At 35.4% G+C, this 26,243-nt stretch overlaps 4 protein-coding genes across 7 annotated transcripts in view; 3 read left to right on the top strand and 1 right to left on the bottom strand.

Annotated features, from left to right (window-relative positions):
* The window catches only part of LOC143147766 (uncharacterized), a 23,995-nt gene extending 11,996 nt beyond the window's left edge, over positions 1 to 11,999 (bottom strand). For both annotated transcript variants that reach the window (XM_076313341.1, XM_076313357.1), the window contains exon 1: positions 11,875 to 11,999. The gene's annotated coding sequence lies outside the window, so the exon portion shown is untranslated. The remainder of the gene's footprint in view (positions 1 to 11,874) is intronic.
* A 1,795-nt stretch (positions 12,000 to 13,794) lies between these two features.
* On the top strand, positions 13,795 to 17,648 carry LOC143149985 (uncharacterized). 2 transcript variants are annotated; one of them, XM_076317919.1, is made up of 5 exons: positions 13,795 to 13,996; positions 14,531 to 14,611; positions 16,039 to 16,151; positions 16,332 to 16,998; positions 17,093 to 17,648. In XM_076317919.1, exons 1-5 carry the CDS (start codon positions 13,934 to 13,936, stop codon positions 17,396 to 17,398), a joined length of 1,230 nt encoding a protein of 409 aa, XP_076174034.1. In that variant the 5' UTR covers positions 13,795 to 13,933; the 3' UTR covers positions 17,399 to 17,648. The 2 variants fall into 2 exon arrangements, with proteins under 2 accessions (XP_076174034.1, XP_076174042.1); XM_076317927.1 differs by having other exon boundaries at positions 13,873 to 13,996; positions 14,435 to 14,611.
* A 1,203-nt stretch (positions 17,649 to 18,851) lies between these two features.
* On the top strand, positions 18,852 to 20,777 carry Cdk1 (Cyclin-dependent kinase 1). Of its 2 annotated transcripts, XM_076314432.1 has the most exons (4): positions 18,852 to 19,181; positions 19,553 to 19,848; positions 20,038 to 20,357; positions 20,427 to 20,777. In XM_076314432.1, the coding sequence occupies exons 1-4, from the start codon at positions 19,145 to 19,147 to the stop codon at positions 20,662 to 20,664; spliced, it is 891 nt and encodes a 296-aa protein (XP_076170547.1). In that variant the 5' UTR covers positions 18,852 to 19,144; the 3' UTR covers positions 20,665 to 20,777. The 2 variants fall into 2 exon arrangements, with proteins under 2 accessions (XP_076170547.1, XP_076170539.1); XM_076314424.1 differs by having other exon boundaries at positions 20,038 to 20,777.
* A 1,322-nt stretch (positions 20,778 to 22,099) lies between these two features.
* Positions 22,100 to 25,922, top strand: LOC143148261 (apolipoprotein D). Its single transcript, XM_076314446.1, has 5 exons — positions 22,100 to 22,139; positions 23,685 to 23,804; positions 23,982 to 24,108; positions 24,500 to 24,595; positions 25,109 to 25,922. The coding sequence occupies exons 2-5, from the start codon at positions 23,685 to 23,687 to the stop codon at positions 25,576 to 25,578; spliced, it is 813 nt and encodes a 270-aa protein (XP_076170561.1). The 5' UTR covers positions 22,100 to 22,139; the 3' UTR covers positions 25,579 to 25,922.
* The last annotated feature ends 321 nt before the right edge of the window (positions 25,923 to 26,243 follow it).

Here is a 26,243-nt window from a genome sequence, read left to right on the forward strand (position 1 = left end):
TAATGCCTAACGTTCAAAAAATTATACGATGATTAAGTTAGATTGGATACTAATATTTCATCTATATAGAGTGACTGTTTTATCCGTAACTAAAAGGTATCGATAAACTTGATCCTGAAATCTTCCATTCGTCCAACTACTTCACTTGTAGAAAAAATATTTTTACCATAACGTAATCATAATGTAAATATTTTACATAACGTTCTTCTCCTGTATAGAACAACTTTTTTTTGATACTTTTGATTCTCCACGAAATATTCCACACATCTAGACAAAGTAGACACGACTTTGAAAATCTATTAGGTATATATATACCTATGTACGTGTACTAACTGTAAGTATCGAGTTGATGGATCCTTCTTTCTACTCATGTTTATATTTATAACACTTATTGTCGATCTGTGCTGTTAGTCTCGTTTTAGTCCAAACTATACACGAATACGTGAACATGGTCGTTTGTTCAGTAGCATGCAACGAAAACGTGTCTGCTGCGAGTCTCTACAGAGAACGCTATCCGAATTGGAAGTGTTTCTTCCTCGGTCTGTTTGAAATAATTATTTACACGTTGGTTAACGTTCACGCGATAACATAGAAGTTGAAGTTGTCGAAACGGTGACAAATTAAAAGATGCACCTAACGCGCTACAAGAACTGCGTAACAATTTCCATCAAATAGTACAACTACACGCGTAACAACGCGATCGATTATTTTCGTACAGTTGCTACGTTGACAAAATTAATTTAAAAGAGTGTCGGTCTTACGTTTATTTATGAAATCATTCTAATTAAAAGTGACGAAATAATCATTCTAATTAAAAGTGACAAAACAATCATTCTAATTAAAAGTGACAAAATAAAAGTGACCAGTATTACACGTCGACTTTTATCTATCCGTAATACGAAAGTAACGAACACGTGGTGTATGTATCACGTCCCCGCTACCTAGCGAACGTCTGGACGAATTTCTTTCCGAGCGTACTCTTATCTCCGTAGATTGCACCGAAGAAAAACGACACTCTATTCACAAAAGAAAATTAAAATCGAAGTAATAAAGGAAAACAAGTTCCGTGTCGAAAAAAAAAAAAAAATCGGTTCACTGCGCCAGTCAGCTATAGGAAAAGGGGCCGGTGCTCGAGAGGCTCGAGCAGTGGGAACCGGAATCGTTAAAACTGCGCGGTCGTCGACGGTAATTCGCGTTTCCTTCTCGAAGGCATTAAGGCCGCTACGAAGACGGCTGCTGACCGCTCGGGACATCCGCGAGGGTGGACGACGATTGAACGAAACGGGCGGACGTTTAATTATGAAGCACCGTGTAGGCGGAGAAGAATAAGCGTGAGCTAGGTGATCCGAGCATGCCGTCATCTTCAGATTCCCTCGTGACAATTACGTCGCCGCGTAATCAACTCAGGGCAACGAGGATGACAAATCTCTACCCTAAGCGTCTCGTCGACCGTTGATGTTTCTTCCTGTCGACGCAACGCGTTGTTCCCAACAAACATTGCGAGATTAACGATTCAGGGAAGGTGCCTCACGTTTATTTCCATACTACGAATTGGACAATTCGATCGCGTCTCGATTTACGCGTTAAATTAACGAACTTTCTACAATATCGAATTCAATCGTTTCTTGTACATTTACTCTCTAAACGTTCATCGCAATTTTTGTTTATATTCGAGGAATATTACAGAAATGTTTTTAAATTCTACAGATCGGTGAAGCGTATCTGCCCTCTCTCTCTCTGGTTGTGCTTCTAGGTGACGTAGATGTGGCACAGAGTTGAAACGATGTAAACTAGGGAGGGGAACGATCGAGAAACAATTTTCGAGTAACGATTATCATTGATATTACTATTGTAAAAGCAGCTACCTTCCACGAGTCGTGACTCCTTCCAGTACTGTTTGTCAAATTGTCACAACGTCCCTTCGTTTGTCACTCTCTGTATAGAAAATCGAACGTATCGGAACCGTGACAACGATCAAATATATACTTGTCTTTGGGATTGTCACAGTTTGGTCTCAGTTCGGAAGACGTTATTACATTTGGAAAGATTGAATGGCAATGTTTAATAAGTTAAAAGGTTGATACATCCCTTAGGACAGACCGGTGCAGAAAGTCAAAGAACCATAATCTCCGAGTGTCTCTCTGGGGGGTCGAAGAATCGTGCGAGTCGAGCAAAATTTACGGAGCGTGCACGGCTAACGAATGTAATTAAAAAAACTGTCGAGGTTCTTCCTACGGGCCATGGAAGCATGTCGCGCGTACAAATTGTTCACACTGTTCACGCTGTAATTTGTGTCGGCTTTCTTTTCCGTTGCATACGCGTGGTCTAACTATAAATAGTTACGTGCGAACATTGCCTTTTAAGCCCGACGAGATTCATTTAATGGTTAGCCGGTCCGCGTTACGGAGAACGGAAGTCGTGATCGCGATTACGACGCGGGCGCAACAAATACGGCGCGATTGAAACATCGTTGTTTCAAACTCTCCTGACGGTTTATTTTTAGCCGGTCCGGTGTTCTATGCCGCAATCACCTTTAATGACTCCTCCTCCATCGCCCGGTAATTAATTCGCGACATTTCCAACAAGAGGTTGATCTTGAACCTCAGAAAATGTTATTCCATAGAAACGCATTTCCATAGGAACGTTACGTGAATCGAATTAATTTTTATTATTATTTTTTTTTTTATATTTAAAACTCTAATTGGTCTAATTGTTGTTTTACGTAAGTATCCTGGTCATAGTTTATCATACGGGTATACACTTCCACAAGTGTAAGATAATATCTTCCGTTGTTAAATAATATTGTTTGTATCTGAACCGAAATGTTTCCACGGATATAAAAATACGAGGTCGTGGCGCAAAAGGTCGAGGAAATTTTTTACATAAGTTTTATGTAAATAAATTAATGATATTTAGTCACGCGGTTGGTTTCGATAATTCGTACGTATAGAAGTGAGTGTCGTTCAATATTGTCAGCGTGGGTTTGTATAGAAGAAACGGTTGAGCGCCGAAGATGTTTGAAGTTGATACCAGAGTAGTACGAATAAAATGGCGATAATGACAAAACGATCCTTTTTTTTTTTTAGAAATGGATACACAGATGAAAATTTTTCTCCGGTTACGGTGTCTGAGTGTCCTCCGTGCGACTAGTTCTTTGCATCATCGAGAACAGGTTACCGATTACGTCAACATTCGCTCTGCACACCTAGAAATCTATCCTCACGTTTGATGCCACTGCGATTAAATGCGATCGTTCCCGCGGGACCTCGTTACGGACACATAAGGGTCTTCCACAGTCGTGAGAATCTAGATCAATCCTTTGATCGACACAGAGAATGAAAATTACTGTTCATCAGTGTTGAATATAAAAATAAATTACTCGTGAGTAGATGACCAGAAGTAGAAAGCATTCTCTGAAGAAATCATACTTGAAACTGTTCGATAAGTTGGTAGTTTTCGAGATAAATGGGATTAAAGACCAATATTTAAAACTTTTACACCGATTACGAAGCCTCGATAAAAGAAACAAAAAAAAGTATTCTATCATTTTTGTTCCAAAACGGATATTTATAGCAGAAACTAATATTCCGTGTTGACACGTCGCACGATATTAAATTCATAAAATTCCAAGATGGTGACGCGTATAAAGTATTAGTCTCTGATAAAGGTGTGCAACATAGAAGAATTGCATTTTTCACTATGAAGATTCATCTGAGAAAGAAATGGTAACAGACTTTTGTGCTCCTTTTATCAAGATCTAGGTGCAGATTCAAACATCAATCTTTAACACCGTTTAAGAGCAAATTAACTGCAATCTTAATCATCTGAAATAGTAATTAGAGTTCTTTGGAATAAATGACGATAAATGGTGTGTTGGCCAATGAGAGAGAAATTGGAAACGCTTATTCATTGAAAAACGTGAACTATTATTCCACGAATATTGCTAAGTTTATTTCGATATTTCTGTTTATTTTTATAACTTAACTTGTTGTTATTTCAAATTACTTCGTAATGGGAAAATATACAGCGATTTACGCACTGATTTAATGCACAGCGGGGAACAGCGACGCTAATACAATAATGCGATAGTGGTTCTCGTCTAGAATAAACGCGCGCGTAGCTGATGATAAATTTCAAATCATATTTATCAGAGAAATTGGCCTTGATAAATAACCGTGGGAATCGTGTGAAATTCCACAAAATGTTAAATAACTTGACCTGAACTCAATAATACTGAAACAAAACTGAATAAAAAGAAGACGGAGTCTCGGAGAACTCAGAGCAATCGTTGTTTTTAAATTTAATTAATTTTCGCATATTGTGTTATATATTTGTTTATTGTATTTGTAGTTCCTTTTACTAGAAGGTAAACAAAATTCCCTATTAATTGTTCATGACTCGATAAAATATCTACTGTGTAATAATTAAAATTGGTAGAGCATTCCAGGTGTGTGACATTTCCTGTTAAAAAATTATTAAAGTTCTCAAAGAGTAGTGGTACCATTAAATAAACGCTGATGAATTAAAAATTAGAGAATGAGGGGTTGCACCCACGCGACTGATACCTGCACGATACGAACCCCTGTGTGAGAAATCATCATGCGTGTCCTTCCGCCCACGCATTACCCTAACACGACGACAGCGTCGAGAATTGGGTTAATGAAGTCGTGGAAGAGGAAGGCCCACCATGCATATACTTCGTCAACGTGTACGTTGTTGACCCTAAGGACTTTGATGCCAGACAAATTACCGTTGCCATGATCAGGTCTTCGCAAATATTCGAGAGAATTTTCGTGACTATTCCTGAAATAGAATTAATTGGGTCGAGAGGCAACTGAATTTTGTTCAAGCAATTATTTATCCAATTGTTCCTCACATTTCAAATTATCTTTCACGATTTTTTCTCGATTAAAACGAATTTATTCACGGTAACTTATTTATTTACAATTGAACGGAATTAAAGATTTTATTCCGAGGTTGACGTCGTAGAAATGAATAAAATAAGAAATATTAATTATCTGTAAAGACTCGAAATAATTTCTTGGGTAGAGTTTGGGCGAGTAAATATTTCTTGTTATTTTTAATTATCTATCCTTGAATGTGGCCATTACTCGACGAACATACGCCGTTCTTCGTTAACCCCCGATTAAAAATGTGCAACGCAGGAGGAACCTCGAGCATTACGTACATTCTGTACATTCTGAAGATAAGGCGCGAGGAACTTGGCTCTACCGGAAATTCTAATGATTTCACATTTTTAGTTCTCTGCAAAGAGGAACGAGCTCCGTAAATGTACGAAACCCGAGTTCTACCGGATGATTGGAGCACTTAAAACTTTCGCTTAGCGCGCAACAAAAATAAAGAATCTCTTAAGAAGCGCGAAAAAGTTTAAAAATTAAAGTTGCAACGAAAGTTTGAGAAAAAACTTTTATCCTTACAAAATTGCAAGTGGAAGACGACAAGTTTCGTGATTAATTTCTCAAAATAAAGTTATTAATTGATACAATAAATAAAAACTGAAAACACTATTGACCACTAATACAACAGCTGAAATCATTCTTAATTTATACTCTAAAGAAAGTATTTCATTTTATTTATTACAAAAACAGTAATTGTAAGAAAAGTAATTCTTTTAAGAATAACTTTCATAGAATGCTCCCGATAAATCGTGTGTCATTCCCTATTTAATAATTTTGTTTACCTTTAAAACAAAACGATTAAGTGGTAAGGGGTTAATTCGTACCTAATATTTTTGTTAATTGTCGGTAACATTGTTTGCAAGAAAGATTGATAATATTAGTATTCCAAATGCAATGCTCGAAGTTACTTCTAATGAACATTTTAAGCAGAATCTACGTGCCACCTCAGCAAACGTCGGTAGTAACAACCCTCAAATACCCTAAACGGAATCTATAACTACGCTACCTTCTGTTACTAACTCACTCGCTGACATCTTTCACAATTATCAACGCCATTTCTGCAATAATTCTCAATCAACACGCCTTAAATAAAGTTTACATATTATCCTTCAACGTACATCTCAAACACCTCAGACGGAATCTGTATCATTACCATTTCAAAGCTCAAACGTAATGGCTACAATAATTCTAATTCGTCTTCCCTCCAAATAGAATCTATTACTATTCAACTTCTGCACCCAACCCCTTACGACATTGAACCTTAAATCCAGTGCTCCCAAACTGTTCTCACCGACAATCTAAACACAATCGACGTTCCATTTTCAAATACTAATCATGACATCAAACCTCAAACGTCCCAGTATACCTCATCACCGCGAACAGCGCTCGTCTCTCTAACCAGAGCAGCTAACGACTGCCTTATCCTTGAGGCAGTCTCCGTCGAGACTCGTAAACCAACACGAGCGACGGCCCCCTTCGTTTCGCGTTCCTGCAGATCTGTTTGCAGACCGTCAGGGTCGCGTCGTCTATACCAAGCGATGACGTTAGATCGGGAAGCTTTTTCTTTTCAATTCGTGCGAGACGGCGCTAGAAGGACCCCGTGGTTGTCGGAACAGATTTCACGATCGATTCGAATCTCGTTTCCCAAGCCCGTTGCACAACTCGACGCCTAATTCAACCCCACCAACCAACCCTTGTTTCCGTTTCGTCACGGTTTTCTCTCCGTCATGGCGCGTTGCACCCCTTCAACGATGCAAGAAGCTGCGAGGCAGGCTTTCGAGTGCACATTATGCAGGTACGACGTGGCTGCGATGCGCACCCCGATGATTGCACGTTTGATGCCCCCAGTTCTCGACGCAGCTGTCGCGTGGCTGGCGTTTACGAACGACATGGCCGTTTCGACGATTTGCATAGTTGCTCGGGGGTAGTTTCCGCTCGTTTCATGCGCGATGCAACGGATTTCGCTGAATTTTATTTTTAGATCGCTCCTTTCATGCGTACGATCCACCATTGTTATCGCGGATGAAATGTATAAAAACAAACATTTCATTTGTCTGTTTGGAAAATTAATAAATTCGGAAAGGAATATCGCGACGGATTGAAACATAGTTGTATAAGATTTAGAGCGTATCGTGAACTTTTTCTTTCATTTTGAAAGGTTTTAAAAATCCGTTTAAACATCGTTCACAATTTTCTAGCTGCGTAAATTCTTTTCGCGCTTTAGAGAAATTTACGCAGTACAGGATTGAAAACAGTGACCAATTCTCAGTTACCTTCAATTGTGTCGAAGATATACCCTTACACAAAGATACTATACACCATGGCTGTAGATACAGTTAGTAGGTACTCGAAAACGTTACTCGTACTTTCATCGTTAACCGAACTTCGAAGCGTCTTACGAAACTACGCGAAACTACGTCCCCCCCTCCCCCCTCCCCTCCACGATATGTGCATCTCAGAATGGCTATTCGATTGATTTTATGAAGTTTCCCAATATACTCGGCTCACCGAAATACATCAGCCGCCTTTATTATGATCTTCTATAAATAAAGGACCCTGAGAGAATTGACCCAAAAACTTTCTACCGCCACGGTGAACTTTATGCCTGAACTCTGCACGTTGTGGTTCCTTGTTAACCGTAACCCCGGTTAAGCGACCGTGGTAGTCGATATCAGTTAATACGAAGAAAGGTAAAAAGGTTAGGCGAGTTGCGTTTAAAAGGTACACGTTTTTGGGTAGAACTTCCAAACAATTAAGATTAGATACTAATCAAGTTATGTACGGTACCATTTGTTTTCTGGGTCCTTATATTGAATGCTTCTACATCTGCGTAATAAAATCGAGGGAAACAACAATGTACATATGTATATAGATAGATATATGTTCGATGTGACGTCGTAGATGTTGCGAGTTTCGAAACGCGAAGATCCACGGGGATCCCTTACCTTCTCGATCATCCTAAACGAAGAAAGACGTCCGAGAATCGAGATTGGTGACTTTCGACGCATCGGTGTGCGTAGTATCTGTAACGTACGATCGGTCGGAGCATATATTGTTTATTTACACCGGCGGCAAAACGAACAGGATGCCCGACGTGTATTTACCGCGTGGCGGATAACGGAACCACGCTGATGCTTGAGCCGTCTTCTTTGTGGGCGAGCACACGAGAAAACGGGACGCGTATACGGACACGCATACGAAGAGGGCAGGACTACGAACGATGGAAAGAACCGAGGAAGAGAACCCGTACAGTATCGTCATCCGGGCGAACGGTCGTCTCACAGAGAATTTCTTCGATCGGAGATTATGGCAATCCCCCCTCCCCCACCCCTCCTCGCAGACCGCCACCGGGCGCGACGGTAAAAGTAAAACCACGTTCGCTCGAAGTACAATGAATTTTGCTGTGCCATGTTCACCGGTTGTCTTCGACGGGTAACGGTAGTCGATACCAGGCCGAACGCTCAGAGTTGATCTATCCGGGAAATTGCATCTTGCGCGAGAGGTTACTAGGATTCAATATCTCGAACGGTTTGGAAGGAAATCGTATCCGAACCTGAAGTTATTAGCGATGTTATAAGTGGGCAATTAATACTCGACGTAGGCGGCAACGATAACTGGCGACGATATTTTTACGATTTCCGGAGTCATTAGATGCAGCGATAATTTCACGATTTTAATAAAAAGAAGTAATAATAATATTGCTGTGAATCTTTACTTGTATATATTATTAAATGTGATCATTGTATTTGTTTACTTTTAGAAATAACTTCGTATAATATTAACGTGAAAAGTATTTCAAATGGAAGGAAAAACTATTTCTATTTTATTTATTATAATTTTGGTTTCAATTTGATAAAAAAAAAACGCAATAATCATGATAATATAGTTCAAAAATAATATGTAGAAGTATACGTATACATTTACGGTATAAACGCGGCACTGTTATATGGTACGCTGTTATTAATCCAACCTTGGTATCATTAACTTAAATTTTGTTGCGTTTGAAACTAGAAACGATCGTACAAAAGTTATATGCAAGCGAATAAATTCGTTGAAATGCAATTAATATATTAATTCTTGTAATTTGATTCTTCTGCAAACCCGGGCAAACAAGAAAGGGGTACAAAGACGATTTAAAGAAACATTTAAAATGCCCAGCTGCCAGATCTACACAATCTTCGTCGGTATAAAAGACTTCTAAATGAAGAATTCTCTGGAACTTAAAATAGACTTCTATAAACAAATCTCCAGAGTTTCGCGAGTTTTGAAAGAGTTTAATAAGTTACCGCGCAAACGTCCGAAACAACTTATTAAAGTTTTCCCGTTATGCTAATACAATAAGTATTTGCAAAAATTCTTATTTTCGCTTCGCAAATGCACTGTAATGCATGTAAAATAAAACTTACACGGTTCAATTATAACACAGCAGCCAATTAGCGATTAATTAAATGTTTATGTACTCATATTTCTGAGGACGTTGCAAGTGGCAACACGTATGATAAAGTTTAAATTTTATGAGAAAATTGAAAAACAAAAGTAATGTAATGTCTACTTAACTCTTTGGCAGAGAAGTTAGTAGAATGTTATGCATGTAAAACAATGAATGGAATAAACTGTAAAAGTATAGTTACATGGATGCCTATAATATTACTGATTTTGTTATTTATAATATCTTGAAATGTCATAAATGATACTTATGTTCTATGAAAGAACTATGTGATACAGTTACTGTAATGTGATTTAGTTGATAATTATTACTATGGTGTGGTTATACTATGACCTATAGTATTGAGGTTCTATTGTGCAATCATTAAGGCAACTGGCATTCGTAAATCTTTATATTGGTCATCTCAGTAATATAAAAATGTAATGTAATCAATATCATAATCTTTATTAAAATTTAATCCTGACTGGTAACAATTATCAGGGATATAAAATACTTATAAACTTAGGTAGTTACGCTTGTACGCGAAACTTTGATGTCTGTCAAAATTTAGAACGATTCCAGAAATTCAACGATCCCTCTTTGCAATCAAAGTTAAGAATAAAGTCGTCTACGGGTCGGTAATTAACGGTAAAAGTATTGACAAAAAGTTCAACGGCGTAAGCTAGATTTAATTAATGACCATCGAACGTGCCCGCCGCGAAGTCTACCGGTACTCGGAGAAGAGAATAATTTCGTTGGTAACTGCATTTTCTAAATTAATTTCCGTTTGCCGTGTTTTCTATCTTTCCTATTCCCAGCGACTGACGCAACGAGGAAGTTGATGATCCTTCATGTGTCCCTAAAGCATCTTTTATAGTTGGAACCGAATAGTACGTAGTGCCCGATCGATATGAAATCACAAAGGTTAAACAATTCCAGGACAAAGAGCGTGACCAGAGTTAGTATTTTTTTGTTTAACTTTGTCTCAGTCTTTATTTTTGATTCCACAAATAACAGAAATTGAAAGTCGTTCGTGGTTTTCTTGCAATTTTTCTCCAATTAAGCATTTTTAATAAATTTTGATTAAATATATTAAATACGATACATTACAAATACAGGCAAACACGTTATTCAAATGGAATCAATAACTATCGAAATTAAGTTATTATCGCGGAAGTCATAATTCTATGAGTATTGCAGCTTCACAAATCATATAAAATACATTTATTTATATATATACTATTCGTGACTAATGTACACAAATTAATCTAGCATTCACTTTAAAAATGCATATAATATACAAATATAGTCGGTAATGTATTATTCCTGAATTATTGATCTACTAAAATCTTTCCCACACCATTACAACACAAAGATTCAATTAGAACGAACAAATATCGACCGCGATATCATCTTTATAAAAAGAATGGAACCGGTTTCTACGAATTCTGTTAGGCGGCAGGCCGTGTCTCTTTTGCTACAATCAGAGAAGAAACAGTTTACATGCGTTGACCGATTTAGGAACACAGAAAGGGAATAACCGACACCAAAAAAAGGTACAAAACAGTTATATCGATCGAACGTAAAGGAAGATAATGTATTCGCGCGATCATTTTCACGGACCTTCCGATACATATTACGCGTGACACCATCTCATTTTTATTTCCATCGTTAAAATCATATTTCTGTTAAACATTCGATCCTAATTGTAGTTTTGTAAAGAATGTTAAGCAATTAAATCACAGAACTTGACTAGAACATCGATCCAATCAACATAGCGTTTCACACTTACTATGTAAACATAAGCGAATTTACGCAATACAATTGTTACAATCTTCGTAATAGAGTATTAACCTCAGAACTACAATCAATGACAAACAATCACCACTGACGACTCGATCTCGCATCACTGATTCAAGATACTCAAAGTGGAAAGAGAGAGGGATAACTATAAACACCACGAATGGCGTGTTAAACAAACATAAGACTACATAATACGAACCGCTTTATAACCTAATAAAACTCATTTGTAAGATTAATAAGCGTGCCCGAACGCAACATCCCATCGTTAATCAATGAAATTATCCCAAATCGATTAAAAGGATTCAGTTTAGCAGATTATCCTCATTACGTTGTGACACAAGGCGGGCTAGTCGGGGACGATTAAAATCGAGCCCTCGGACACGCGTGCGAAGCGAGGCACGGATAAATCACGGACGTCACGCTGCTTCTGTCAATTAACCGGATTCTGCCGCACGATTAATTAAAAGAACGTCCGAAAAACATTCGAACCCTTCATTATGGACCACTCGTAGTACGGAAAGTTTGCCAACGGAGGATGTCGTCCGTTAAAAACAATTGACTATGATTTAAGACGAAAACGGGGTCACGTAGATCCCGAGTGGAATGAGAGAATCAACGACGGTCGCGGGTACGCGTGTACCGAGATACTTCGATCCGCGTATTGAGGGGTTGCTGCCCGGGCCCACAATGTTCGCCATGAAAGAAATCACGAACGGAATCACTCACCCAAGCAACCAGGTTCACTACACTTTTGCCTCAGCTACCGTTCTGTAACAGGTACCCCGGGGATAGAATCACGAAATATCGCGGACGCGCAAAACCATACCTCCAATCGACGGATCCAGCACGAAGTCTGGTGAGCGACTGTTGCGTCCCGGTTTGTTCACGACTCCCCTGCACGCCGGCTCGCGCTTCTCCGCGCGTAAACGTCAATGCGAGTGCTCTCTAGCATCTACCCACCTTTGCAACACCTTCCGTGCACCTTCGGTACCCCCGACCGCTCAAACCAACGTTATTCGAAACAAAAAACAATAATTTCAAATAACATTCGAGACTATTATTTAAAATTAAATAAAATATCAATTAATTTTAAGTAAGTATGATTTCGAAAAATGATGATTTATATAGGTTACCATTCTATAATAAGGTAATTAATAAAACGAAGTTTACGTTTAAATCCTGGATGAGGGCGCTCGTTACAATTTATTGGTAACCTTACATTAAGCTTGAGAAGTGAATCTAAACAAAAGATTGTAAATTACAATTGTGAGACGAGATTGTTAATAGCATCTATGTTAATGCGTGTGACTTGCGAGATATTAGAAATGAAGAAACCGAGATGAGAATATTCCATAATGCTAATTTGAAGTTTATGATAGAAGAGACCGTCACAGATCTAATAAAAATTAAGTAGAAACTTTTCCAGACATAGAAACTGTCATTTAAAGACAGTATCAGTATTTGATTATCTATGTTATTTCATTATCTCAAATGTATAATCATTGTTTATAAAATTATTCTTCGAATAAATTAAAAAAGCATATCTTCAAAATAATATTTTAAGTGACATTATTTCGAAAGTGTACAGGTCTGCTCTTGGTTACATCACGATGAGATCCATTTGCAAATAAAGACAATTCACGAGTTGATCTTTTGTTGTTGCTTGTGACTGCGAAAGACTTCTTTTGTTACAGGCATAGTCTAGAAGATAGAAAGGTTTATTTAACAAAAGAGATTTGTCCGTAATTTAATTAAAATTTTAATGTCCAAACAATGCAATTAAAAAATAGGTTAATTGTATAAATGAATAAAATTAGGAACTTTTAGGTAGGTGAATATCGATCACCTACTTAAAGGTGATAAATGAACAATTCTAGAAAATATTATTATTAAATATTATTATTAAATATTTTCTTCTATTGTATGATGGTAATGTTGTGTAATACAGACTTTTCCGAGTGCTTCAAAATCGTAATGTTTGTTCGTTGTAGCTGTCGAATTAATTAACATTTTGCTGATAAATTTAAATTCACAATTGCAAATGTCAAAGAGTACAAGTTAGTCCATGCAACAGGAATAATATAGGTAACTTTCTAAATATTAATTTTAACGAAAACTGAATCAAACAAAACTGCAAAATTCGAAAAAGAACATAAAATCATTAAAAATACGAAAAATAAGAGAATTTGATTCAAGTGGTTCTAGTCATGTTAATTCTCCTAATACTGTTTATATATAATGCCATATATTAGAAAATTGTTCTTCTATTCCGTATCAGAATTCTTTCAAAAACTATTTCTTTTCCAGACATTATTAATACTATTATTTAATTAATATGGTTTTAACATTTTTATATTCGAAAAAAGAACATACCACATTTTCTTACATATACATTTATAGTATCATCGATAAAAGAAAGTACATTATCCTAATTCATCTTATTAGATACTCTTATATGGTTGTTTGGTCGATAAAGATTGTTTCGTGAAAATAATGTTTTATAACAATCACTAACAGACATCAATGGTTCATTAGCGGTGAAGAAATTACGACTATTTTCACATTCGCGCCTAATTTTGCCGCTCGCATGCATTTCCTGTATCTTGCCTTCTCTTTCTACTTCCGCTTCGCTAACCCCATTCGATGGAAGCGCTATGAAAGTATACGCAATAATGCTGGTCAAACATTCTCGACCAATGGTGTTTCTGCGCAAGGCAGCCTAGGATCGACGCGCCACGACAGTCGTAACAATTTCGGACAGTTCGTGCCCCGTTTTCACACCATTATGGATTCATTAGCAAATTACGCTAGTGACGGGGACAATAGTAACAATTCGGAAGATCCGAAGGTGAGTATAAATTTGTTAATTGTCGTCAGAATATCCAAGACCGTTTTACTGATGGCGCTTCCTTCTTTCGGCATCCATGACGCTCGAGAAACTTTTTAATGTACACAAACTCGATATGGCTTCTGGGATAAGTTTTGGAGTTTATTGAATAGCTTTCCAATTACGAGCGAATGCAATTTTTGTTTTGAGCGTGTTGTATGTCATCGTGAGAAAGCAGTTGAATTACTTAAGATGGTAACTTAGTTACGAAATTGATGTGGATTTGTTAATTGATACGCGGGTTAGATATAACCACTACACTTATATCGTTAATTGTAAACGTTGATTGGAGAGTCATTGCTTTTAAACACGTAATTTAAAATGTTATTAACTTCCTGAATTGAAGTATCTACATTTTTTGTTATATACTATTACATATAATTCAAGTGTTTATTTTAGAATTTATATTGGCAATAAGTGTTTAATGTCAGTAGTGTGCAAGGAATTAATGGCTTGTAGACTATTTAACATTTTGCTGTGAATATTGTTTCGAAGATGCCGTATGAAACACACAGCGATGCCAGCAAAAGGGCCAGTGACGCCAACTACGATCCGGTACAAATGGACATGAGTGAGGTAAAGTGAAACTGAATGTTTGCAAATGTATGTTTGTAATATTAAATAAACAACATTCCAACAATTACTGCGAAAAACCGTGGTGACTTTATGGGGACTGAATGTACATGTAGGATCATATGCCTGTTATATAAAGGGTCTAATACTTGATTTTTAGAGGTCATGTCAAAACCACCTACATAAAATATAATTTTGTCTAGCACTTTTATTGCACTCTTCTTGCATTATATTCCTAAAGGAAATTCAGAACATATTATTTTCATTGAAATTAAATCAGGATTTTCACAATGGCTTTACCTATATGAAACAATTATTTATCATAACAATTTATTAATCGCATTTTGTATTTAGATAACAGAACCACCAATGTAGATGTAATATAATGTACATAATATGATGATAGAATAGTTTTGAATAGATTGTTTCTTGGTTTGTTGTTTCTTCTAGAATAAATAAATCATTATATTATTTACATTGTATCACTATAATGCACTTTTATTTTTTTAGTATTTTAATACCATTTTCAATGAATTATTTTCCAATCAGACTTGATATATGATACTCAAAATTTTGAGAATTTAAGACATGACCTTAAAGTCTGAATTATTGCGTGGCAGAAACAATGAGAGTAGAAATTGAGATATTTAAAATTTAAATAATAAGTAAATGGGTATAGTGCCATTTCGTGAGAAAATATTAACACGTAGCTCTGTTGGTAATACATGATACAATATCTACGCATCTCGGCAAGGTCTATGCTGTGTGAGGGTCTTTCAAGACTACCCCAAGTCCTATTCAGAAGACAAAGGTGAGTAGAGGAAGCTGGAAGAAGGTAACACTAACAAAAAATCAACCATCAAAGAAACCACATGTACAAACACTCGGGTAATAACTAACTGCTAAAGCAGACAAATATGAAGGGCCCTCATATTCCTATTTCTCTTTTATGCGGTGGTTGTTTCATGTTAATTCTATTTATCTACCAGATATTAACTGGATAAATGATTTATTATGAAGTTTTCAGTGAATACAAATTTCTACATTAAAAAACTTTTGTATCAAGTACAACCAAGGATGTGAAAACACCAAATTTATATTATACAATTTATTTTTGTGAAAATTATTAGCATTAAGTACATCAAAGATTAGGATTCAGTTACCCTAATACGGTAATTAGAATTGATGCAAAACTTAATATTTGGGTACACTGAACTTTTGTGGCTCTTAACTACTCTATTATGAAAATTATGATGTATTAGAACTGGAGGTCTCAAAATTACAGTGTGTGAAACATTGATTTTTGCTAAATTGAGGGTGCTAAAACATGATTTATAATATAGTTCTGGCAATGTAAATTGAGATTTATGTTTTATTTAATAAAATGCGTGAAAAGTGTATAGTAACATGGATCATTTTTATTTCTTTAGGAAAGCAACAACAACAATTCATCCAGGGAGTCTAGTAGTGAACGTGCAAATAGTCCAGTGACGCAATCAAGGACAGACTCATCCCGAACATTACCTTCTCCCTCAGACCAGAGGTGAGCTGGTTTGTTTATAAACGTATTTTCCTCCGAGCTTCAATGACGCACTTTCTTTGACTGTTTCTACTTCTATGTATAAGAGAAATTTGCAACATATTTACCACTATATTTCCCATACATACAGAATAATAATACGAATCTGTGTGGTATACCCTGCAGAACGTAATCGTTTTACAGGCGATCTGATCATGAAAATCATACAGCAAACTCAAAAGACGACCACAAACGAGGAGATCGATCTGACCGTAATAAACACACGAGTGACAAAGGACGGCGATCATCGTATGATGATAGGAGGCAACGAGAGAGTAGTCATAGAGATAATAGAGACATAAAAAGGACTAGAGATGATGACAGAAAGTCTCGCGATGATGACAAGAAGAAGGAAAAGAGTTCTTTGGGGTCCAGTAGGGACGAGAAAACCGATGACAGAGAAAAGAATCGTGATGGTAGAAGGGATCGCAATCGTGACAGAAGCGACAGAGACAGACGCAGAGACAGGGACAGGGATCGAGATCGTCGACATTCTAGGGACGATAGAACGAAAGATCGACACCGGGACGAACGGTCTAATTACCATAAAGAGAAGGATCGTACACGATCAAGATCAAGATCTAGAGATCGTGCGCTACCTCCTTTCCGAACGATGAGTTACAGAGAAGAAAAAAGTAGAAATAAACTGGCGCAATTAGAGAAATTAGGAATCGAATTAAAAGCACCGGAAGGGGATGCCCCGATGCCAGGTATTCAGAGTGAACAAAATTATTACAATCCTTTGGCAACGGCGACACAAGGAAAATACGCTGAGCAAATACAGAAGAGAAAGCTTTTATGGGCAAATAAGGTAAACATTTCTTGGTTTCTTTTTGTTTTTCTTTTTAACACTGAATTACGTAATTTTATGTAAATTGTATTCATTCTGTAATTTATATTCGTAGTCGAAACAAGACGAAGGTAAACCGTCTACGGTAGCCTCAACTGCAAATTCATGGGTAGGCACAACATTCACTCACGATCAGGATGGAAAAGTAACAGCAAAATTTAAACGATTAATGGGTATTAAAGATGATTTGCCAACCGCCCCAACGGCTAGTACGGTCGGTTCAAAGCCGGATATATTAAAGAAACAAGAGGAAATGTTTAACAATATGGAACAACAATACGAAGTAGCACGTGCTACCACACACACACAACGTGGCGTTGGTCTCGGTTACGCCACTGGTGGTTATCAGTTTCCTCGATAAAGTACAATGAAATTTTCCAAATGTTAAGTTACGGTTAATAACGCCAATCACAGGCGTAACATAACTTTTGTTTGTTGGTTTTGCAGTCTTGTCAGGTCGATTGCAAAATAGAGTTTCATTTCAAAGTCCTTATACATAAATAGTGATTATATAGAGATAGCTTACGAAATGAAGGTCCGAATAATCTTGTTAGCGTTATGTAATTATATTGTAAACTTTAAAAATAAATTTGTTAAGACTCTGAGGAGGACTCGGTGCTCTCGACTTGACGATGGTTATCCCCAATTAGTTTCTGGTCATGGGAAAGTGAAAGAGATAATAAATCCTTTTACACTACGAACATGCTTCGCAGCATCATTTATAAAATAATTTCATTGTATCTATATGCTGTATGTATAAATACATATGAGGTACATTAACATAAATGATATTTCCTTTTTTTTTTAAATAAACATCAAATGATTCTTGCAACTTTTTCCCTTATTTACCCTGCGAGTTTTATAGTTTAATCTATTTTAATATATATAATTATCGTTTTAGATGAGTACAGTATTTTATTGTCTTTTTTTATAGTCCATCGGGCTAGAAGTATAAAATGCTGCAGTGTCGGTATAAAGAAGCTCATGGTGTCATCTAGCAGAAAAACGGGAACTAATTCTTTACAAATTTCGGTGTTAAAGGCGCTGCCTGTGTTAGAAAATTGGTTTTAAAAATAGTCTTGTCCACTGATCACTAGATGTCTGTATCATTTTATTAACCATTTTCTTTGTAAATAGATATTGGAAATCATTTAAACGTATATTAAAAATATTTATTTACACATATTTGTATTTTAATTCGTATAATTTTTAGAAAATGAATACAAATTTGCAGAACGAAAATTTGGTTTTGTAAATTTTAAGGTTGTAAGTACAAAAATAAATTAAGAAAATTTTAAATTTTATTTGATGCATTAGTAACATCAGTTACTTCCAAATACTGTTTTTCAACTACTGAGATTATCTCAAAAGAATCGTTTATTGTAAGAAAACCTAGACGCATAGATTTTTATAATAAAGGATTAATTGAATAAATTGTGTCAATAGGTATGGTATTAAAATTTATTTTTATAACAGTGACATGGACATTTCCTATAATTATTTTTTTCTTTTGCAAATTAGAAACTATGTTCTAAAAATTATTTTTTATTTACACATATATTTAAATATTTGTGAAATAGTACATGGATACCCATTCATTTAAAATTGTACGTACTGAAGTACGCGTACGTAAATGCACGTGAAATAGATAAATCAATCATTACTATTTTAATTATTAAATTTCTTCGGTTTTGTATTTAATACAATTATATAATTTGATTTTGAATGGGAATTATAAAAATGTGCCAAAATCAAAATTTAAACATGGGTGGAGTTTCAAGAAAGTTTTACGTTTGAGGTGAAAAAAGCGCGGGCTTAAAGGAAACACCTGCACTCTATGTGCACGTAGTTACCGCGCGACGATCGTCCCGATTGGTCGAAACAAGGCCGAGCTGTTACGGAACAATACGAATGCTGAAATTTCAAACGTGTTTACCAAGATGGCGTACCGACGTTTGAATTTGATCGTTACGTGACGGCACACTGGAAAGTTTGTGAAACAGATTGAAAACACATGTGAAATTTTATCATTTGCTGGATATATTGGAGCAATACGGTTTAGAACGGAATATCGGCTGGCCTTGGATTTTACGACCATACTTTTACTATGGAGAACTTCGTGAAGATCGAGAAAATCGGTGAAGGTGATTTGATGATGCTTACTCTGCAGGTCGTTGTTTTCTAATTAATCTTTCCCTTATTAGTTTTCAAAGTCCTATTCGCTACCAATCGAAATTTCTTTGGACCATTGTTATGTTAAAGTATAATCGATTGATCAATTTATCATAATCCATGGCGTGATTTACAGATTTTGTTAAGTTTGTGTTTATTAATCAAGGTTATCAAAAGATGAGCTTTTCAGAAATTGTAACTGTTGAACAATCCTGTTCAAATTGTAGCATCATTATTCACAAATACATGTGTATTTCCTTTGTACACTGGAAATTATTGATATTAATGTTTCTTATGTACTGTATGCAAACGTGAGGGGCAGTACAGTTAAAGATTTTCACAGGTACTTATGGGGTAGTGTATAAGGGAAAACACAAGAAAACAGGGGAAACTGTAGCTATGAAAAAAATTCGTTTGGAAAGCGATGATGAGGGAATGCCATCAACAGCAATTCGTGAGATTTCATTGCTTAAAGAGTTACCACATGCAAATATTGTTAGACTGAGAGACGTGTTAATGGAAGAAACCAGATTGTATCTCATTTTTGAGTATCTTACTATGGATTTAAAAAAATATATGGATAGTTTAGGTAGTGGAACACTACTGGAACCAAAAATGGTTAAATCTTATTTATATCAGGTTCGGAAATATAGTAATATATGTGATATACGAAACATAAATTTTTGTTATGTATCAGATCTTCATAAAATCATTTTAAACAATACCAAAGTTTTACCAATATTTATCTTTCTATGTGTAATAATAAATATTGCAGAATTACTTTTTTTGAGATTTTTGTATTTTCAATTATACTTCATTTTATTTTAGATTACACGTGCTATTCTCTTCTGTCACAAGCGTAGAATACTACATCGTGATTTAAAACCTCAAAATTTACTGATCAACAAATCAGGAATTATTAAAGTAGCAGATTTTGGCCTTGGTAGAGCCTTTGGCATACCAGTCAGAGTATATACACATGAAGTAGTCACTTTATGGTATAGAGCTCCTGAAATTCTTCTTGGTGCCAACAGATACTCATGCGCTATTGACGTATGGAGTATAGGTTGTATATTTGCTGAAATGGCAACTAAGAAACCACTATTTCAAGGAGATAGTGAAATTGATCAATTGTTTAGAATATTTCGGTATGATGTAAACAATATGCTAGATTGCAAATTGACAGAATATAAAATAATAGTGGATGCATTTTGTAGGATATTGAGGACTCCTACCGAAGAAATATGGCCTGGTGTAACACAATTAACAGATTATAAGGCCACATTTCCAAATTGGACAACTAATAATTTGGAATCACAAGTTAGAACATTAGATGCAGACGGGCTTGATCTTTTGCAAGCAATGCTTATTTACGATCCAGTGCATAGAATATCAGCACGAGCTGCTTTGCAACATCCTTTTTTCAACGATTTGGATACATCCAAACTGCCTTAGACACGAAGTGGAAGATTTACAAAAGAAAAATAGATTGATGCATAGATGTATATTGCCAAGAAATTGTGACATTTTAATTGTGTGACTATATAGAGAATATGTCTCAGGGTATCTTAAAAAATGTATTTATTCAAGTGTAAGAACATGTTTAAGTTTTTCTTTTATGACTTTGCTCATTAGATATGGGAAATTCATACAAAAGACTTCCATTTTATATTGCAATGGTATTATATTTTGGCAGAATTTGAATTGAAAATTTTTGTGAATGAACCATATCATGATAAATCATCACAGTATACTTGAGTAAGAAGTGTATCTTTACCACATAAAAATGCACAAAGTCGTTGATAATACAATATGACAATATTACATATCTGTTAGAACTTACTTATTTTCTATACTAGTGTTTATTGATTTAAATCACAGTATGGTGGAATTATGTGTCTTTTGATACCATTCTGCTACACAATGAATAGGAAAATTACTTTTTCATTATTTGTAGTATGATATAAATGCTGCACTTATGAGAAAGGCAGCTTACTTGGTATTAATAACTCTTCCTAACTAAGGATATTTTGCTACTGCCATGTGTACATATCACTGAACAATTTCACACGCTTGTTAAAATATATCTTTTGTACTTTCATTCTCAAATAAATGACGATATTTTATTCGAAAGCATCCCTCGTTGTTGGTCCTCGTTACTTCCGATTTGTCACTACTTCCGTAGCGATATTGTGTGATTATACTGCTACTTTCCCGTAGTATAACGTTGTCTTTTATCCTCTAATATGTAAATTAAGTTACATTGATACGTAGAGAACAATGAAACCATACGTGGAGTTACCGATCCTTGGAACTACCAGCTTGATTTGCTTATGGATAATAATGACTCATCGCAGGCAGTGATGTAAGAAAATAATCTGGTACCCGCGTCTTCATTTTCTTTTTTCATAGACACGAGTAAACCAGCTTCTCCGAGGGAGATATTTAATACATTTGAAGATTTTCATATCGTTTTTCACGTATTATAAATTATAAATGTCAAAGTGTATCGAAACTGTTATGAATTTCGCATCTTGTAACATCGCTTGTGTATCATACTTTATATTTTAATTAGAAAGAGAAATAGAACAAGTCTTTTTACTTCTTTTTATTTCTTTAGCTTAAATTAACTGTAAGTGTGAAAAAACTGATATAAGTAAATAATTAATGCTGCCTTTGAACGTTCTCGTAAGTGGCTTAATATTGTACTGCAGTATGACACAAGAATATAATTCTCACGTAAGGTAATTGAAAGAATGACTCAATTTCTTCAAATTCTTTGAAGATAACGTGTTTGGTCGGTACGGTACAAGCTTATTCAAAGTGTGTGTGACCCGCAATTGGATTTAGAGTGGGGCATGTCTCATAAAATCCTCCATTCCGTCTAGTGTTTACAGTACCAGTTCAGAGTCTGACAACATCACTTCACCGTGAGTAAATTTTTTTGACGTTTTAAAAGCCTAATGGTTTAAACACGTACATTGTATTTTCATTCATTTCTACATTTCATGAAACTTATACATTGCTCGAAGAATCATTGACTTCATAAAACATTTAAATACACTGACGTATATGCTGCTACATATTTCAAGATGTCTTTTCTGAACTATTATTTTATCGATCAATTTTTTCGAAAAAATTGTAGACCATGATAACTAAACTTAATTTATATTATAAATTAGTACTTTATAAATGGATTCCTTTTACAACAAAGTATTTTTCAAAACGCCCGTCTGAAGCATACTAATTAATAGAGCTAAATCTGTTGAGAGAAAGTGGCAGATTCTTTTTATATGTTTCTTTCTTATTTTATGAAAGAAATTCTTGTTTTGATATATAACTTGTCGCAAGAGGTACTAGTTAAGAATAATGGCCACACGAAACCGAGTTTTTAACCAGTTAGTTACATTAATGTAGACTATGTAGGGTACCTCGAGTATATGTGCTTCTAGATCTTCCGCTACGTTAATTAACGTCGCGGAGACACAAAGCATAGTGTCCGTACGTCAGTTATGGTAAATATATGAAAACTGAGTATTACTTCATACGTAGGAAGTCTTCGCGAAACAAGAATCAAGGTCGACGAGATTAATTCCAATCTTGTGTATAATTTACATCTTTTTCGGTGGAACAGTTAGATAGTATCCTTATCAAATATTCAACAAAGTTTTTGTCCATTTTTTTAAGTTCGGAAGGGAATCATATCAGTTGAATTACGCGTAGAAAAAACCTGTACGAGATTCGTTTTGGAATTGTTTACTCCTATCCCATATTACTACTTCATGTTTAAAATAAAATATTCCGATTAAAAGCAAAATTTGTATATTTTAATAAATTTGAATAAGTAGAATAAAAAGATAAATCTTTCAATAATTTATTAATAAACAAAATAACATACATGGAAATGCTATGGCATACTATTTAGAGCAACCGTCTTGGAATAAACAACGATATATCTATTCAAAGTTTATAAATAAAAATAAGAAAATGCAAGACAGTGTAGATTATTATATTTTCTTTACAAGGGAGATCGATACAAAGTTAAAATATAGATTGCATAGCAGGTTTTGCGGTCGATAAATAAGAATCGTAATGAGTGTTATCTAAGAAAATAATAACATAAAATGTAGGAAGTAATTTCAGTTCAATAGAATTCTTATTCTTCTAATACCGATATTTGAAAATCGATATTGTTGTATCTATATTTGTAGATTTATATTTGTATTGTTGTATTTATATTTCGTAGGGAAGTATGATTTTATAGTAAAGTATGTAATTATGTTAAAAAGGATCATGGACATTATTAAAAAGTTGTACTTTTCAATATTAGAGAAGTAAAAGACAATAGTCCATTGTTGCACCCTGGTTTCCGTTATAAAGTGGGCTATCGTATAATTATAATTATCACGCACTTAGTATCACACACAATTGCTTCAAGGCTGAAAATTAATATATTATCAACGTTTTATTTCCAGATGAGGACATTATCTTCTTTTCTATTATTAGTAGGATGCTTTGTTTTCGCAAATGCTCACACATATCATATGGGTGCATGCCCCCTCGTGGAGCCAATGCAGGGATTCCAAATGAACAAAGTAAGTTAGAAATGAAAAATTTTGAAAATTTGATTGTTAAAAATTTTGAAAATCGAGAATGTAAAAATTACACAGATTTTTAAAGAAAAACGGGGAACCGTATATTCCGTTAGGAAACAAATTGCTTATCTGTTTTACGTATTTTTCTAATTCAGTTTTGCATTTCTGAATGTTTAGTTTCTAGGTGTATGGTACGTGATCCAGAAAACGTCGACAGCGAGTAAATGCATTACATATAATTACACTCGCGGTGAAGAGCCGGGCGAGTATGTTGTAACGCAAGATTCTGATCACCCAATATTAGGTAAGACCACGGAAGAATTATTGAATCATTGAATAGAGAACCAATGAAAAGTCGGTTATAAAGTGAAAATAAAAGGAGTAAAAAAAAAAATTCAATGTTCAACCGTATTGAGAACTTTGGCCCCTAGAAGAATTCTATAAACATAAGATTGCGGAAGGAGATTTAAAAATGTGTTTTCGTAGATTTTCAAGTGTCCAAAGACGATGTTGCGAAAGGTCAAGATTTTCTTTTGTAGTCGCGTTCGTGGCGATGTACATATTATTGGAAGGTTTTGAATTAATAAAGAAGGAAAACGTTGGGTCCCATCGGGACTCATAAAAGCATGTCAATAGGATAACTGTCTGGCAAGTGGGATGAATTATTCGTAATAAAGCGATGTTTCTGTGCGCAGGTCTTACACCATTGAAGCACGAGTATCATTACACTGGTGAATTGACCGTTCCGGAACCAAGTACACCAGCTCGAATGCGAGTTCGTTTTCCTCTCTGTAAGTATCACGATCAAGTCATACCGTGATTAGATGCAAATAAATTAAGTTCATTTTGCAATCTTCTAAACGTCAGCCTCCGGAGAAATGCTTCTGAAGTCACATACTAACGTTTAATACTTCATTCAATTTGGTACAATTAGAGAGGTCCACTTTGGAGTTCTCGGTTATTTTCTGAAAAGCGATTCAAAATAGATAGTCACTGATTGGCAATCGATTCAAACTTTATAGAAAAATTAAAGTATACTGAAAGATAGGTGGAAATTACTTAAAAATAATTTGAAATTAATTTGGTTCCACATGAAATCTAGTCGAAATCTAACTTATTAGTAGATTTAGTTCAGCTCTAATATAATAGCTCTTGAAGAAGAATTTAAAATTAATGAAAATTGATTGCCACTATGAATGAACATAAATGAAGTTTATCTTTGACTTACCTTACCCCTAATCTTGATCTTATTGTTATTCCCATGGATTATGACAAAGAAAGTAATCAACGCGATTCATTTTCAGCTGTAGCAGGTACTGCATCTCACGTGATTTTCGCTACCGATTACGTAAACTATGCGGGTATCTTCACTTGCCAGAGACTGGCGTTCGCCCATCGTCAGAGTGCTACCATCCTCTCGAGACATCGTGAACTGGACAAGACCTACGTTGATAAGATGCGCAACAAATTGAGCAACTTTGGCGTTGATCCCTACGACTTGAGTATCATTTCTCAGTCCGGATGCCCTAAGGGTAACAACACGCTGGATATAAACGTGGATCCCAACACGTTTACGGCCGAGAATTTTGGCAACGTGGTCCGCAAGGCTGGAGAGAAACTGGGTGACGGGGTTCAATGGGTTGCCACAGCTGGAAGTAAAGTTTATCATAAATTGACTGGAAGCGAAGAGAAGATCTCCAGCAAACCGGAAGAGCACACTAGGGCCGCAATTACCAAGGATTACGAGGCGAACGAAGTTGAATGGATGCCCTAAACGTTAGGTTTAAGCAGTGTCTTTTAGCTACTTTGATCTCGAGGTTCTTTTTTTCATCGCGTATACCACCGAGAGCATGATAATGTTTATATACTCAATTCTAAGAGCTTAATTTAAGCGGATATTGAAATTTTACGAGACAATTGTGATCAATCGTGGTGTTTATTTACATTGGGTAACGATGGATTGATAGAGATAGACTAGAGGTAGATGTAGAACGAGAACAAAAGACTATGTGACCAATTAAATAATATTTTTACATCAATAACTATACCACGGTTAAGTGAACGGTGATTAATAATACCGATGGTTGTCAAGGTAAAATAAAAGCCTTTTAAAGCGTGTGAGTGGATTGTTCTTCTTTTTTGCACCCAAGAAATGATTGTTAATCGTCTCTCATACTTACAATTGTAAATACTTTACTCGAGTCCTTTTAGAATTTTTGATATATATTCAGTTATTGTTAATGAGTATTAAATTTTTTACTTTTAATTATGTTTACTTGGATATTCAACCTGAGTGTCTAATGCAATTTAAGAGCCATTGTTATAGTTTCTACTTATTCAATTGTTTTTAAAGATTCTTAGACACATAGCATACAGTATATTTTTATCATTCATCTTAGATACTATACTACGATTACGTAAAACGTTACCTATTATCGT

This window comes from Ptiloglossa arizonensis, chromosome 1 (genome assembly GCF_051014685.1).
Source record: "Ptiloglossa arizonensis isolate GNS036 chromosome 1, iyPtiAriz1_principal, whole genome shotgun sequence".
NCBI classification, from domain to species: domain Eukaryota; kingdom Metazoa; phylum Arthropoda; class Insecta; order Hymenoptera; family Colletidae; genus Ptiloglossa; species Ptiloglossa arizonensis.